At 48.6% G+C, this 15,914-nt stretch overlaps 1 protein-coding gene across 2 annotated transcripts; it reads right to left on the bottom strand.

Moving 5' to 3' along the window:
• Nucleotides 1-647: 647 nt before the first annotated feature.
• On the bottom strand, nt 648-7,670 carry LOC132229433 (probable palmitoyltransferase ZDHHC11B). Of its 2 annotated transcripts, XM_059686064.1 has the most exons (7): nt 7,372-7,670; nt 6,486-6,664; nt 5,841-5,942; nt 4,824-4,948; nt 4,005-4,160; nt 1,852-1,961; nt 988-1,143 (listed from the first exon to the last, which is right to left on the bottom strand). In XM_059686064.1, the coding sequence occupies exons 1-7, from the start codon at nt 7,588-7,590 to the stop codon at nt 1,102-1,104; spliced, it is 933 nt and encodes a 310-aa protein (XP_059542047.1). In that variant the 5' UTR covers nt 7,591-7,670; the 3' UTR covers nt 988-1,101. The 2 variants fall into 2 exon arrangements, 1 of the variants encoding a protein (XP_059542047.1); XR_009451684.1 differs by lacking the exons at nt 988-1,143; nt 4,005-4,160; nt 4,824-4,948; ... (1 more) ...; nt 6,486-6,664; nt 7,372-7,670 and adding an exon at nt 648-684 and having other exon boundaries at nt 1,852-2,339.
• Between the last annotated feature and the right edge of the window lie 8,244 nt (nt 7,671-15,914).

The following is a 15,914-nucleotide window of genomic DNA, read 5'->3' as shown; positions in this document are numbered from 1 at the left end:
GTCAAAGTAATAAAAAATAAAAAAATCTCAAGAGGGGATTCACCTACCAGATATTACACGGTAGCTGAATAACACGCTGCCATGGAAACAGCTGTGGGACATGGAGCCTCGAGCCAGACACAGTGTCTGGAGGCAGATCTGAGCCTGGTGCCCCCAGGAACTGGGGGGTCAGGAAAGGGGCCTTTCATTTTGATGAGGAAAGGCCACATGGTGACACAGAGTTATGTTGTGACAAAGTAAGCTTAGCTTCTATATCAGTGAATGAAACATAAACTCAAAATCACTTGGAGCTTGGCCAGCATGGCTCAGTGGTTAAGTGTTCACCTACAAGGCACAAGTTCCAGTTGCTGGCTTTATCTCCAGTATGGGATGTGTAGGAGACAGCCAATCAATGATTCTCTCTCATCATTGATGTTTCTATCTCCCTCTCCCTCTCCCTTCCTCTCTGAAATCAATAAAAATATATTAAAAAAAAAGATTACTTGGAAAATAAATATAAAGAAAGCAAATTAAAATTATCAAATTAGCCAAGAATATGGAGGGTGTTTGTTTAAACTTGCAGTAAAGAAGACTCTTTAAAGCAAGACAGTGTACAAAGGGAAAACAGCTAATTTTCAGGAAAAATCACTCTAGTAAGATTACAACTTACCTCCGTGCAGATGAACCCGGGTTGTGATCTGGTTACTGTGGAGATAAATGAAAATACATAAACTAAAAAAGTGTTGCTGACACTGAGCTTATCTTACACTAAATTCAGTCAATTTTTAGTCAATCTTGAGTACTGGCACCTCAGAGGCTCCTGGTCCAAGGAAAGGGGACAGCACGTGCGCATCCTCCCAACTCTGGTGACCTGAGTACCTGTGTTCTTCACTTTCCTTTTGTAAATAACCGGGAATGGGATTGCTGCTTCATGTGATAAATACTTATTTCAGTTTCTAAGAGAATGGCAAACGGCTTTCCAAAGTGGTGAAGCTTTCCTTTCCCACTAGCAATGTGAAGACTTCCAATTTCCCTTCAGCGCCACCAACACTTGGTACTGCTGGCCTTTTGATTTTAGCCTCATAGTCTGCAGTGGTACTTTCTGCTATTCATCTGTACCCCCTAGTGCCAAATGAGGCCAATGATCTTTTTTTTTTTTTTATCCTCACCTAAGGATACATTCTTACTGATTTTTGAGAGAGGAAGGAAGAGAGAGAGAGAGAGAGAGAGAGAGAGAGAGAGAGAGAGAGAGAGAGAGAGGGAGAGAGAGAGAAATGTGAGAAAAATGGACCCGTTACCTCCCTTACATGCCCCAACTGGAGACGAAACCCACAACCTTTCCATGCACGGGCTGATGCTCCAACCCAATGAGACACCCGGCGGGGCAAGGTTGGGCATATTCACATGTGTCCACCTTAGTAAACAGTTGTTTTCCCCATTTAAAAAACTTGGTCATTATTCTCATCATTGAGTTTTGAAAGTTCCTTATGTATTCTGGTTACAAGTATATCATTTGTAAGTATTTTGTTTGTGTCTGTGGCTTCTATTTTCATTTTCTGAATGGTGACTTTTGAGGGGCAAGTGTTTTAGTGTGTGATGAGCAGCAGCTCAAGACATGGACCTACCAGAGTCAGCCCTGCTGGCGGGATCCCATGCAGAGTGAGTATAGAAATGATGTAACACAAACATGTTACCACACACACTCACACTCACATGCACATCACACACACATCACACACACTTACACACACATAGGACAATGCCCACACAGAAGCCAAGAACTGTGACTAAGTGGTGCTAGCCACAGGGTGATCTTGGACCTTGTCCCAGCCCTGACTAAACAGGAATGATGAAACAAGGGCACATCCATACCTCTGGCAAGATTTGTTTACGAAATGATGGAATTTTGTTCCTTGATGAGGCACCTGAGCTATGTCTGCGGCTTTGATTCAAATAATTGTAAGTGCTCATCCCATTTGACACTAAAAAGGAGAAAAGAGGAAAAGGTCAGTTAGGAACCATCATCCACAGTAGGCACCTGCCCAGCTCCCCTGAGCTGCACCCTGGGGTGTCAGGTCCTCATCCAGTTACTGGGGAGCTGCTGGACAGACGGCTACTGCACAGCCCGCCTGGCCTTAAGGCAGCAGCCAGCAGCTCCTCACACTCTCCTGAGCCGCTGTCCCCCTCCCCTGGTCCCTGGAGGGGCTGCCCTGCCTGCCTCACAGCCCATAAAGTAAATATGGCCCTGTGAGTAGTGCCTGCCCAGCACACTAGTTATTAAGCCGATGCTCTGGCTCCAGCTGTGGCAGGAGCAGGCCCCCCTTGGGGTGCTCGCCCAGGTGCAGGGAGCTCCACGGAGCAGAGCCTCATGCCCTGCCCTGAGCAGTCTCAACAAGTGCTGTTGCTTTTGTTGTGTTTGGACCTGACTTATCTGTCCTGATCCACTCCACCTGGCTCCTCCCGCATTCTTCCTCCTTCCCTCCCAACCTGGGAAACAGCCGGAGGATAGAAACTTGCACTTGGGTATATTCTGGTGGGTTTGCACAAATACCATCAAAATCAGCGTGTGCGCATGTCCTCTGTGTCTCCCAGAGCTCACACTTATTCTGAGTACATTTTATGTAAAACATTGAACCCTGACAGGACAATGAAGTAGGGGAGGCACAGCACAGAACTTGAAACCTCACAGGCGAGGAACTTTGAGGCCTGAGTGCAAAGTACATGCTTTAAAAGGACGTCCACCAGTTTCTCCTCCAACATCAGCTCGGGGCGATTTCTAGAATCCTGCTCTTCCTTAATTTCACCCAGGATGCTCTCTGATCCATGTCCCACGACTGTGGCTTTTCTCCTCCGTCCTCAGTGGGCACTTTCCACGTCCTGCGTCTTCCCAGCAGATCTCACCCTCAGTGTCTCTCCCACTCCCGTTCTGAGGACTCATCAGGATGCCCCTGTCCCAAGCCTCCCGTGTCGTGTGGCCGCCTGCAGTGCCCCCTGCGGCGTGTTGGTGCCTGGTGGACTCCCTCCTCTGGAGTGCGGAGTGCTTCCAGTGACTTGCAGAAAGGCAGTGGGACCACCTGACGCCTGGGCGAGGGAGGCTGGCTTCCGCCTTGCTGCCCCCTCTCGTCCTCTCATTTGCTCAGCAGCTGAGTTATGATTTGCTGGTCATGTTGAAGATGCATGTGGCAAGGAATGGGAGGGGCCACCTGCCCAAGACTCCTGAGGACTGACCCTCCAACAGCCTGGTGATGCGCCCGGAGTGGGCCTCCCCGGCGAGGTGAGACCACAGGCCCAGCCAGGGCCTGGACTGAAGCCTCAGGAAAGACCCCGGCCAGAGGGCCAGCTGAGCTGTGCTGGACCCGACCCACAGGCACTGTGAGGCAATACACGTGTGCTTTGAAGAGGCTGCATTTCAGGCTAGTTTTCCTAGAAGGAATATCCCAACGTTACCTGGAAACTTATTCTTTGGTGTCCAAATGCCCCAAAGTAGACATGTTCAATCCTGAACTCACTATGCGTCTCCCCTCTCAGGGTGTCTTCCTGTCCACCCCCTCCTGACTTCCAAAGAAAGGCTGCACAGGCAGGGGCAGCCCCGCCCTCCCCTATTCAAGGACATTGATGCAGCTGCCAGGGGCCCTGTGCCGCCACCTTGTGGACAGGAGGAAACCACCAGTCCTCCTGCAGCTTGTCTGGCTAGTGGACACCCTGTCTGTCACTGAGTGGGGTGTTTTCCTTGTTAGGATTTTAATGAGCGCTTTCCTCAGGCCCCCGTTCTATTTCCATGGGGTCCTGGTCCTGACTTAGACCCTACTTATCTCTCTGAACACGTTAATCTATACTTTTTAATCTTTCGTGTTTTCTGCAGTTCTTGGAACAGGATTGGCCCTGCTGCCTCTCAGTTCAGGGTTTGCCTTTTGGACACGGAGCTTGTTTCTGGCCAGTGGAGCGGCCACCTGCCTCAGGTCACATATGAACATGAGGGGAAAGGACTGGCCAACCTGGACCGGGGCTGGGGGGAGGGGGCGTACTTAGGTAAAGATGGAAGATGAACAGTTGCCCGATCATCAGGAGGCTGATGAGGTCCAACACCACCACCAACACCGCGATTGTCACAAACACTGGGGTCTTTGCCTTTAGGTGGAAATATGGCAGGAACAGAAGCCAAGTGTTCTGACTGTTGATGTCTATGGAGAGAAGACAGACACAGGCATTCAGCGCCTACTGACATGGTAGCACCTCTCCTCAGGGGAGCACCAGGGACAGAGCTTGGCATGGGGTAGGGAGGGTGGGGGAGGGAATACCAGCCTAAAGCAGGTGACCACCTTCCTGTCCAGGTGAGTATCTCCCAGCCCAGGAGAACTCTTCCTCCCCAATTAGTGAGCACCTGCCTAGCCAGGTGAGCCCTTGCTCCTTACTCAGGTGTGTGTCCTGCCTTTACCTAAGTGCCCTTGTAGCCCCCGCTGTCTGCAGTGGCTGTTATGATTCCTCCTGATGGGTCCAGAAGGTGAGGCTGAGGGAGGGTAACTATGTCTAGGTCACAGAGCCTGACCCCTGTGCCTGACCCCCATACCCACCCTGTCCTGCAGGCCTGCAGCCTGGCCAGGCCCTGGCCATTCTGCACCAGCCACTCTCACACAGCCCTGGCAGGCTGCAGCCGCCACGGGGTGGGGGCATTTCTAGGGCATGGTCCCCAGAGCCGCTCACAGCCACACTGCTCCCAAACATGAAGTGCGAGAAAAGTCTTGAAGGCTTGCGTGGGCGGAGCAGCGAAGACTGATTCCAGGCTGAAGGGTTGACTAAGATAGAGGAGAAACCTGAGGGGAAGCTACCAGAGCAGCAGCACGTACTTTGGTAGTGGGGATCCGTGCGGAGCACACGTGGGTCGACATGATGCTGGATAACAATATATAACAAGATGGAAACAACACAAAGCAGCCAGGCCAATGCGGATGCTAAGGAGCTGAAGAACCACCTGTGGGAAAAGCAGACACGGCTCAGAGCTGGGACAGCTGCCCCGAAGCACAGTGACCAGCATCAGCCCATCCCCATGTGTGGGGGACTTAGGTGCCCAGGCAGCATAGGGCATGTTCCGTACAATGCCTGACCTTGGCACGAGCAACCCTGACCCTGAATGCTGCTCTGATTGCCTGGTAGAGCTCAACCCTTCGTTCTCATGCTGTCTTGAGCATTTACAGTGCTAGGTGACGTCAGTGATTCGTGAACACTGATCACACTTACAGTTTTATGTTGCTTCACAACATACAGATGATGTTCTCATTTAATTTCCATCAGAGATTGCAAAACGTGGGACCACCCTCAGCTCACAAAGGTAAACTGACTCACCGAAATGGGGTGTTACCTTCCCAAGCTGCCTGGCCCACCTAGAACTTCCGGGCAAGATTCCATGGTGTCCCCAGCCTCCAGCCCAAGGGCCAGTCTGCTTTTCCCTGCTCCCCCTTATTCAGGACAGGGCTTCCTCCCAGCCAGGACGCCTTGCATACAACCTCTCTGCTTGGGGCCTGACAGCTCAGTGGACAGAAAGCGAAGGGACGCAGACCAGCAGGTTAAAACTCTCCAGCCTAGTCCGTGCCCTGTGGAAGGGGCTGCTCCTCTCCAATGCTAACAAGGGTCTCCAGCGATATATGCTGTGAGGATGGACTCCACATGGCATGTTCAGGGTCGGCTCCATCCAAACACGTTTCAGAACCAGACAGGGAGACAGGAGGGACCCTGAGCTCCATTGTACTGAACAATGGCACACAGCCCCCTCTGCCCATGACCCCCACTCTAACCATGAGGCCCCCAGCCCGCAAACCCTACTTCAGGGCCCCCCATGACCCTCCCCTACCTGCCAGCTCCCTCACCAGTAATTTCTGCTCCCAATACAGTTGTTGAGCCATTTGCAGTGATGGTCAAAGCCAGCGATGCATTTGTTGCAGGCCCGGCAATGTTTGGCTTTCTCGCTCCTGAAAGGAAACGTTTGGAAGAAGCAGCTTGTCAGCAACCTGTGCAGGTGAAGAATGGGGTCAGAGGCCCCTCAGCCAATAGGGGGAGGGATCAGGCAGCAGCAGCCCCAGTCAGCGTGAACCTGTGTCCAAGTGGTGGGGCGGCTCCCCTCGGCCACGCCTGCCACGTGGTGCCAGGGTTTGAGGCCTGGGGCCCGGGCTAGGCTCTGCCCTGAGCCGTGGGCCCCACTACCAGGCTGGCCACTTAAGTTCCCAGGCCACGGGAGACCCAGGTACCTGACCAGCCCTGTGAACCACTGGGGCGGGGGCTCATCTGAGAAAGCCCAAGAAAGACAGTGCTCTCTGGCTTTTAGATCTGCAAGGGGCCGGGGAGGCGGTGTGTGTCAGAGGTCACAGCACCAGCCTGCTGCATGTAAACAGCCCCTGCTTCTTCAGGGAAGCAGCATGGCACTGCCCTTCATGAGGGGCTACAGCGTTAAACCTGGCAGTCCACCCAGTGGGTGCCGGCCATGGTGCAGCCTGGCCTTACGCCCCAGCACTCACACGGTGACCCCACATAGGCAGCAATACAGATCTTCTATAACATGGAGGTGTTTGGATCTGTCGAACGTGGGCACTGGTTCACTGTAAATCTTCTTCCTTCTCACATTATCCTCTCCCGGGTCGATGGAGACACACACGAGGTACACTATGACATGGAACAACAACATCCCGCCGCTCACCTGTGGGAAGTGTGTCAAGGAGTAACTGAGCCCAGGCCCCACACAGCACAGCACAAGGTGTCCAGGCCCTGGCGCCTGACCAGAGCTGTGGGCACAGCTAGTGGCAGGGACCGAGGACAGCCTCTCCCACCCCTCATTTCTCCCTCCAGGAAGGACAAAGCAGACGTGCTGGAAGGAGGCTTTCAAATTGGGCCACGGTCCTGCAAGGGGCGAACAGGTACATTTCTAAGGGTGTGGGTCCCATGAGCTTCACCAAGGGAAAGGCCTGTGTGCCCAGGTGGGCACCAAGCTGCACTCTGAAGGTCGTGGGAGAGGGCAGCCAGCCTTATTGGGGAACGGACAGGAGGTTGGCCAGGTGGCTGCGGGGCATCTTCTCTGGGAGCAGGTGAGGCTGGGACTGAGCTGTGTGGCCCAAGGCCTTTGGTCCTATGACTATGCTCCGCTCACACACCAGACCACTGCCAGGGAGTGTGAGGGCAGCATTCCCTCCACTCGGACCCTCAGCCTGAAAGTGGAGGTGCCAGGGGCACCGGTCCTGGGCTGCCCAGTCAGCTTTGCAGTGCTGCCAGCGGCCAACTTCCCAAGCCTTTTTCAAACTGCTATGTCCCTTGGGTACAAAGAGGTGAGTCCTCCAGGGGAAAGGGCCTGTGATTTCTAACCCCTCCCCACTCTACACAACAGGCAGGTGATGCCCAGTAAAAGGATACTCCATAGGCAATGTACTTCCACATGCCAGGCAGCATGGGAATAAAAATGCCAAACATGGCTAAGGCCAAGGTCACAAACATGGCCCAGGATACTGCCTGGTATCCGTGGAGGGGCTTCGACCAGCCGTTCACTCTGGACAGGCGAGGCGGCAATGTCTGCTGCGCCCTGCTTGCGGGTTCTGGGAGGACCCTTCTCTGGCTCCTGCCACAGCAGTCCATCTGCAAGAGGGAAAAGGGGAGCCTGGCAGGCCACGGGCTTCCTTCCCACAGCCAGGCATGGCCAGGGACACCCCAGGGGCTGGAACCCCCATCCCTGCCTCCCCTGGGACCACTGGTGGTAGCAGGGGTGGGGGGGGGCAGGGCTGGAGCTGGGCTGGAGCTGGCAGAGGACCCTGGACAGGGGAATCCAAGGCGGAGCCATCCAGGCAGCCACGACGCAGCTGTGGCCAACAGCTCTTAGAGGGAATGTGGCCCACTGGGCTCAGAAAACGAAGGGGCACCCACTCACCAGCACCCCGGTGTGGGCCCTCCCAGGCCCTCGTGGCCAGGGAACAGCCTACAGTGATGCAGATAGCTTGGGTCAGGTCAGGAGCATGGCCCAGGCCATCATATAGGAGTGGCTTTATAAACAAGTCCGGGTCTTGTTCATAGAGGTGCCTGGACTCATCAGGAGACCCATCAGTGTGAGATGAAAACAGGCTCAACACCAGGCCCTCATCCCCGGGGGCAATGAGGCAATGGGGGAATAGATAACTGCTGGTGTGATGAGGTGATCTTTTATTCTATAGATTTCCTCCCTCAGAATTCTTCCTGCAAGTTCCCCTCTAAAACAGAACCAGACACCGGTTTTGCAGAGAGTTGTGTTATTTTTTGTGCAGGGACAGGGAAGGCCTGTGACCTCTGGGCATCCAGGTATCGCCCAGGTAGAGGGGGGGGGGGGCGGGCAGGAGCACTGGGAAAGGAAAGGACTGGGAGTCAGAGGGACCGCGGAGCATTTGAGATGTGGGGCGGAGGTAAGTGTTATTTCACAGCTGCTGCAAGTGGACTTTCAGAAAACTCTGCCACATTATGCCCTGTGCAGACATCATTGTCTGTTCTGAATAATATGTATAGAATATATAGTTGATATTAAGAAATATTCTCAGCGTTTTTCTTATTACTTATGAATTCCCTTGGGAATTTTCCCCAGAACACATTTTGGCTGCTGTCCACTGCTTTTGGTCATCCACTGTGGTTCTCTGAGTGTGACAGCAGGTGGACATGGGGTCGAAGTGGCCACAAGCTTACTTGGGTTTCATGACAATCTCAGGGTGACCTGAGAGGAAATCACTTATAAAACCAGAGCAAGGTACCTATGAGGGGGTGGAGGGTTGGGGAGAACGCAGAAGGTAATATTAGTATAAAAACACCATGCTGATATAAGAACCAACTAACAGGAAAAAAAAAAAACCCACAAAAAACCCAACATAGCCAAAAATCAAAGTCCAGAGAGGAATAAGAAAAGAAATAAGATTACCTACAATAGATGGATACCTCAAAGTTGTAACTGGATTCAGATTTTGTACAATTTAATACAGAGCGAGTCTACAAGTTCTGAGAATCTCTGGAACTTAAAATAGATGCAGCCAAAGCATCACAAAAGTGTGAGAGCAAACTGGAAGCTCCTAACGTGTGAGAGTGAAAGCACACGGAAAAGGTTCTCACCATGAAATCGGAAAATTACCCACAGTGGTGAGCAAATGAATCTGCAATTACATCTGAATCAAATCTACAAGGGAATCCAGTTGGAACAAAGCCTGATGGCAGAGTTATCCGTCTTTGCAACTGTCACAGGCACCCTTGGTCAGACGGCAGAGGAGAGCAAGATGGCATCTGCCGAAACTATGAGCACCAGGCATACACTTACCCCCAGCTTCTTAGGACACAAAAATGAAAGCAGTGACTGAAGCCCAGAGCGCTCCCAGGCGGTGCTTGGGGCTTTCTCAGGAGCTCCAGGCTCCCCAAGGTGTTGGGCGGAGCTCTGGCTGGCACTGATGGTGGTTTCCCAGGATGTGGTGTGGGACCCCTGCAGGCTCTGCTTGGAGATGTCCCGGGCAATGCTTGGGGCTCCCCCAGTCCCTCTACCAAGCTCTTGAAGGTGTTGGGCGGAGCTCTGGCTGGCACTGATGGTGGTTTCCCACAATGTGGTGTGGGACCCCTGCAGGCTCTGCTTGGGGGTCTTCCAGGCAATGCTTGGGGCTGTCTCAAGTGCCCCAGCAGACTCCCCATGGTGTTGGGTGCTTCTCTGAGCTCCACAGGGTGTTGTCTGGGGCTTCTGCAGGCACAGCTGGGTCTTCTCACAGGTGCTGTGTGGGACTCTTCCCGGTGCCGTGCTTGGCTTCCCAGCCTGTTGGGTTGGTCTCTCCTGGGCACTACGTGGGTCACTCACAGGCTGCATGGAGCTCTCCCAGGGCTTCGCTGGGCTTCTGCAGCTCTGCACAGCGCTAAGGGATGTAAATGGATTCTGTAGGTGTAAAGGGTACGGATTGCCATTCCCCACCTTATGGTGCTATCACTGATCCCTTCTCAGCAGGATCTGCACTCATCCCATTAATAAAAGCCACGTGTAATTTTCACCCAGTTTGAAATATGTGCAAAAGGGAAAATGTGTATTTAGTTCAAATTCTTATCTCTTGGGAGATCAGTTAAAAAAAACTGAGACCAAATATCTGGCTTCCTGCTTATTTCTGGGTTGAAATTGGCACAAGTAAAGTGGGCTCCCCTTGAGTGCTCCCACAGCCTCCCTGTGTGGACAAAGTGCCAAGTCTGGAACAGCCCCTTCCCCCACCCAAGGGAGTAACTCCAGGGTAATCAGCCACCCATCCATCCAACCACCCACCCATCCAACTTCTGCTGTCCATCTCTTTGGGGCCAGACCTTGTGGGAAATACCACTTCCTACAGCAGATTCAGCTCTACCCCACCTGCTCCACACGTAGAGAAATGAAACAATAGTGCTGTCCCATCTCCAATGGCACAGACCCATTTCTCTATACTTCTTAAGGGGAGGTGTGCTGGTGAGGACCCCAGGACTGGGAGAGCAACAAAGACGACAATGGCCAGAGCAGGCTCATTCTCTCTCATGAAGCCCACTTCCCACCACCGCCATGCAGCCAAACTGCTCACGCCCTAGTGCTGAGAGCCAGGGAAACGCTCTTCCTCCCTGTCCCGCCTAACACACAGCTTTCATATTGCCGCTGGATATGAACACACGCTCCACCACACACACACCACCACTACCACCACTACCACCACCACCACCACCACCACCACCACCACGTACCATGTACCACACACACACCACCCCAGCCCACACACACCACACAAAACACAACACATACACAAATACACGTGCACACACACTACACACACATACACACCACATATGCCACTCACTGGCATCTTTATGACACTATGACCTCTGTGTAAACATGTCTAAACCCCGTCACTGGACACAGACCCCAACATTTATGAATAGTTTGCTGTGTCTTGCTGGGTCTTGGACTATCTTTCTGGACGTCCAGTGGCCAAACCTGCTAGTCCCCTGGTGAGAACAGAGTAAGAAGTGAAGCACGCACCTCCCTTGCAGCCACACACACTCTCCTTGCTCAATTCTCAAAGTCGTCCTGACTGAACCAAACAGTGTGCACGATCTTACTCAGGCCAGGCCAGAATGAGGACACGGAACCAGTCCCCAGGACCTCCCTGGTTGACATGGCAACAACATAGACCAAGGGACCTCATAAAGCCCAACCCATGACCATGCCCATTGCCAGTTGTGGGGGAGTGGAGGGAGGGTGGGGACACCCTCTGAACATACCCATTGCCAGTTGTGGGGGAGTGGAAGGGGAACTGGAGCAGACCCTGTGGAGACCCCAAAGATGCGACGCAGGGGGCCTCAGACAAGCTGGGCTGGTGGGCAGCACCACCCTTCATCACCTTCACTTGAGTTGATTTTACAAGGTCCTCAGTTCTACCTAGAATGCTTCCCGTCACAGCCCCTCAGTGGCAAAGCATCCAGCTCATGGCCCGCCCTGACCTCCTGCTTACCGTGGCCCAGGAGTCAATCCCCACTTTCCTCATCACACTTGACAAATCAGCTGTTTTGCTCCAGAAGCTGAGACTCGCATACTCTGTCCAGGGTGTTGGTGCCTCTGGGTCAGATCTCGGGACCGTGGCACCAACACAGCCGCCTGGGCCTGATGGCCCTGCCAGATGCCCTCTTAGTGGCCACAAAAGTGCCACAGCAGAAGGAGAGGAGTCAGGAAATGAGGGACATGTGAACACCGTGTGCCGAGTGGGTGTCATGTGCCAGAGAGGGCTTTTAATGGAAACCAATCGGTCACTGGGAACCAGCTCACCCAGGGACCACATCTTCCTTTGGCTAGCTTCATTGCCTCTACATGAATGGCAAGATCCCAGCGATGGGACCACAAACATTGCTGAGCGCCTCCTGTTGTTCCTGTTTCTCCTGGTTCCCCATATTCCCTTGCAGGCCCAGGTTGCCACCTTGATACCAGACATGCAAGGGTCTGGCTGCCCACTGCTACCAGAGTCAAATAAGTAGAGACAAGGTTGAATCTTTATGGTGCGTTTTATTAATCAGATAGCCAGCATCTGAGCAGCAGGTGTAACACCCTGAAAAGACTGCTCTGACATTTCATTTCAAACCAGGTTTTATACAGGGATAGTGGGTGGGGAAAAATCTAAAATCGGTGAGTTTCCAGGGTCTGCCTTTCTTCACTGTCCTTGCAGAGACTAGCCCCGGAGAAGATTAGCCGGGAAGGCTGTCTCCATTCAGAGAGGCCCTGTCCTTGATCTGGACTCCAGGCCGCCTCCTCTCCAGGGCCTGTTCTTCCCTGCAACACACGCTCCAGTTCCCCAGGGTCTGTAAGAATAGTTCTTCTTTAGAGGGCATAGCTATTGAACAACCGTGATTCTATCAACCTGACTGGTTCCAGTTGATCTGGCCCATATCCAGAGCCCTTTTCAATAGGAGCCAGGAGTCTATGAAGAAACTGTTTTTCTTAGATGAACCAAAATCGTTTCAAGTAGAAATAAAAATTCAAATACACATAAAAGAAGGAAAGTCATTGAACTACAAATTAAAAATTCCCCATTTAGAAAATATCAGGCTCTGAGGGCTTTATTGGTGAATTCTATCTAATGTTTGTGTTTGTCTGTTTACTGTAAATCCTCTCCTGAGGATATTTTTCCATTGATTTTTAGAGAGAGTGGAAGGGAGAAGGAGAGACACACAGAGAGAAATGTCTGTGTGAGAGAAATACATCGATTGGTTGCTTCCTGTATGAGCCCTGACCAGGGCTAGGGATTGATACTGCAACCAAGGTATGTGTCTTTGATCAGAATTGAACCCAAGACCCTTCAGTCCATGGGCTAAAGCTCTATCCACTGAGCCAAACCAGTAAGGCTCTACCTAATGTTTTTAGAACAAATAATTCCAACCATACACAAACTCTTTCAGAAAACAGAGAAGGAAGTAATACTTGCCAATTCATTTCATGAGGCCAATATATGATACCAAAACCAGACAATGAATGTCAACATAAAAGAATATCATAAGCTAATATCATTCATGAATGTGGAGGCAAATATCATTAACAAAAGATTAGCAAAGAAATTCAGTCATACACACACACACACACACACACACAGGATTATACACTGACTAAGTGAGGGTTAATCCAAGAATACAAGACTGTTTTAACATCTGCAAATAAATTAATATAAGAATATTAATGAATTAAAGTACATTAAACATATGAGCGCACCATACAGAAAGAGCTCTTGACATAACACATCTGTTGATAAAAAATTTCACAACCTAGGGAAAAAAAAACCCTCATTCTGATAGAGAGCACTGATGAACCTTAGAACTAATCCACACTTTATTATACCAAATGCTTTCCCCTTAAGATTGGGGCCAAGGCAAAATGTTCACCTCTAATGTGCACTCCACATGTTACTAAATTTCCAGCCAGTGCAATAAAGCAAGAAATAGAAAGTAAAGGCATATGAATTTGAAAGTAAAACTGTTAATTTGCAGGAAACATGATCCTATCAAATCTGCGATAAAGCTAACAGAAATGATAAGATAGCAAGCTGGTAAAATAAAACCAATATAAAACAGTCAATTATGTTTTTATGTACTAGTAATAAAGAACCTGAAAACAGTACTAAGAAATCTATACTATTCACAATAGCATCAAAAATAATAAAATGATAAAACAAGTGCACAGTCTATCTACTTAAAGCTGTAAACTATTGCTGAGAGAAATGAAACACAGTCCAAGTAAACGGAAATGTTTACAATATTTATGGATTGAAACACTCAGAATTGTCTTGATAGAAAATTTGCCCCAAATTGATCTATAGATGTTCCATGATCTCTACTGAATCCTCACCAAGTTTTTATTTTTAATTTTTAAAAGAAATAACAAGCTTATCCTAAGGTGTTTATGAAAATTCAGAGGACTTAGAGTGGCCAACATAATTTAGAAAATAAGAACCAAATTGGTGGACTTAGAGTACCTGACTTCAAGTTTCCCTAAAAAGCTAGAGTAATAAGACTGTGGGACTGGAGTAAAGATAGACATAGAGATCAATGGAACAGAATAGAAACTCCAAAAAGGAAACTTTATGTTTCTGGACAATGGATTTTAAATAAAGGTGCTAAGGTAACCCAAAGGGGAGAAATGAGAGTGCTTCAGCCAATGGTGCTAGAACATTACTTAATCATAGGAGCCCCCACCCAAAGAATTAACTTTCTGCCCAACTTCACAACCTACATACAAAATAACTCAAAATTTGTCACAGACCTAAATTTCAGATCTAACCTATAACACTTCAGATGAAAAACAATAGAATAATCTTTGTGATGTTGAGTTAGGAAAACTATACTTCTTCAAAATTAAAATCATTTGCTCTTCAAAAGTCACCATTGCAAACATAAAAACATAGGTCACAGACTGGATTAACATATTAGAAAAAAACATTCTTGTATGCATAATGTTTATAGAACTTCCAAGATTCATTAATAAGGAAAAACAACCTAAGTGTTGAAATAGGGAAAGATTTGAACAAACTGTTCACCAAAAACAGCACATAAATATATGTTCACATCATTGGACATGAGGCAAATATGAATTAAAACTGCAGTAGTTTACCACTGCATGTCCACTGGAAGAGCTACTATCAAAACAATGACCAACACAAAGTGTTTAAAATATGGAATAATTGGAAGTTTCACATAATCTTAGTGAAAATATAAATTATTCCACATTGGAACAAAGATTGGCAGTTTTTCCAAAATGGAAATATATATTTATCAATGAACCAGCAAGTACAAAAAGTGAAAACACAGGTATACATGGCATGTGAGTTGGGAGGACAGATCTTGTCACCAGAATGAGGTCCACACTAGATTGTACGGATTTAATTGATATTTACAGAACATTTTATCCCCAAACAGCAGAATTTACATTCTGCTGAAGTGAACATGGAACATTCCAAAAGATGTTCACATATTAGGATGCAAAATAAGTCTTAACAAATTCAAGATGATTGAAATCATATGAAGCATCTTATTGTATCACAATGGCATGAAACTAGAAATCAACTATAATAAAAAAAACTCAAAACATTCAAACACATGGAGGCTAAATAGCATGTCATTAAACCATAAATAGGTTAACAATGAGATCAAGGAAGAAACAAATATTACCTGGAAACAATGAAAATAAATACACAACAACTTGAAATCTATGGGACAGAGTGAAAGCAGTCCTGGGAGGGGAGACTCATAGCATTACTGGTCTACCTCAAGAAGCAAGAACAATCTCAAATAAACTATCAAACCCTTTGTCTAAAAGAACTAGAAAAAGAACAACAAACAAAGCCTAGAGTAAGTAGAAGGAAATAATAAAGATCAGAGGAGAAATAAATGACATAGAAACTAAAATAGCCACAATACAAATAAGCAATGAAACCAAGAGCGTGTTCTTTGAAAAGATAAACAAGATTAATGAACTTTCAACTACCCTCATTAAGAAAAAAAAAAAGAGAGGACTCAAGTAAATAAAATCAGAAATGAAAGAGGTGAAGCAACAATTGACATCACAGAAATACAAACGATTGTAAGGAAATATTATGGACAATTATATGCCAACAAATTGGACAACTGGGGTGAAATGAATAAATTTTTAGAAATATACAATCTTTCAAAACTGAATCAGAAAACCTGAATAGATCAATTACAACTAACAAAATTGAAGCAGCAATAAATAAAAACCCCCATTACACAAAAGTTCTGGATCGAATGATTTCACAGGTGAATTTTACCAAACATTCAAAGAAGAACTAAAACCTAGCCTTCTGAAACTATTTCAAAAAATTCAAGAGGAGGGAAGACTTCCACTCTCTTTTTACCAGACCAGCATTATTCTAATACCAAAATCAGATAAAGACACTACAAAGAAAGTAATT

The sequence above is a fragment of the Myotis daubentonii genome, chromosome 3 (assembly GCF_963259705.1).
Source record: "Myotis daubentonii chromosome 3, mMyoDau2.1, whole genome shotgun sequence".
Lineage (NCBI taxonomy): Eukaryota > Metazoa > Chordata > Mammalia > Chiroptera > Vespertilionidae > Myotis > Myotis daubentonii.
This window is presented reverse-complemented; position numbering and strand designations above follow the sequence as displayed.

Bases quoted from the DNA above. Each gene is read 5' to 3' on its own strand.
- LOC132229433 (XM_059686064.1), bottom strand. From the start codon at position 7,590: ATGGACTGCTGTGGCAGGAGCCAGAGAAGGGTCCTCCCAGAACCCGCA. The intron at 5,943-6,485 runs GTGAGTGCTGGG...GTTTCCTTTCAG, and splicing joins TGCCTATGTGGGGTCACCGT to GAGCGAGAAAGCCAAACATT. The intron at 1,144-1,851 runs GTATGGATGTGC...TCCTTAGGTGAG, and splicing joins GTAAACAAATCTTGCCAGAG to GATAAAAAAAAAAAAAAGAT.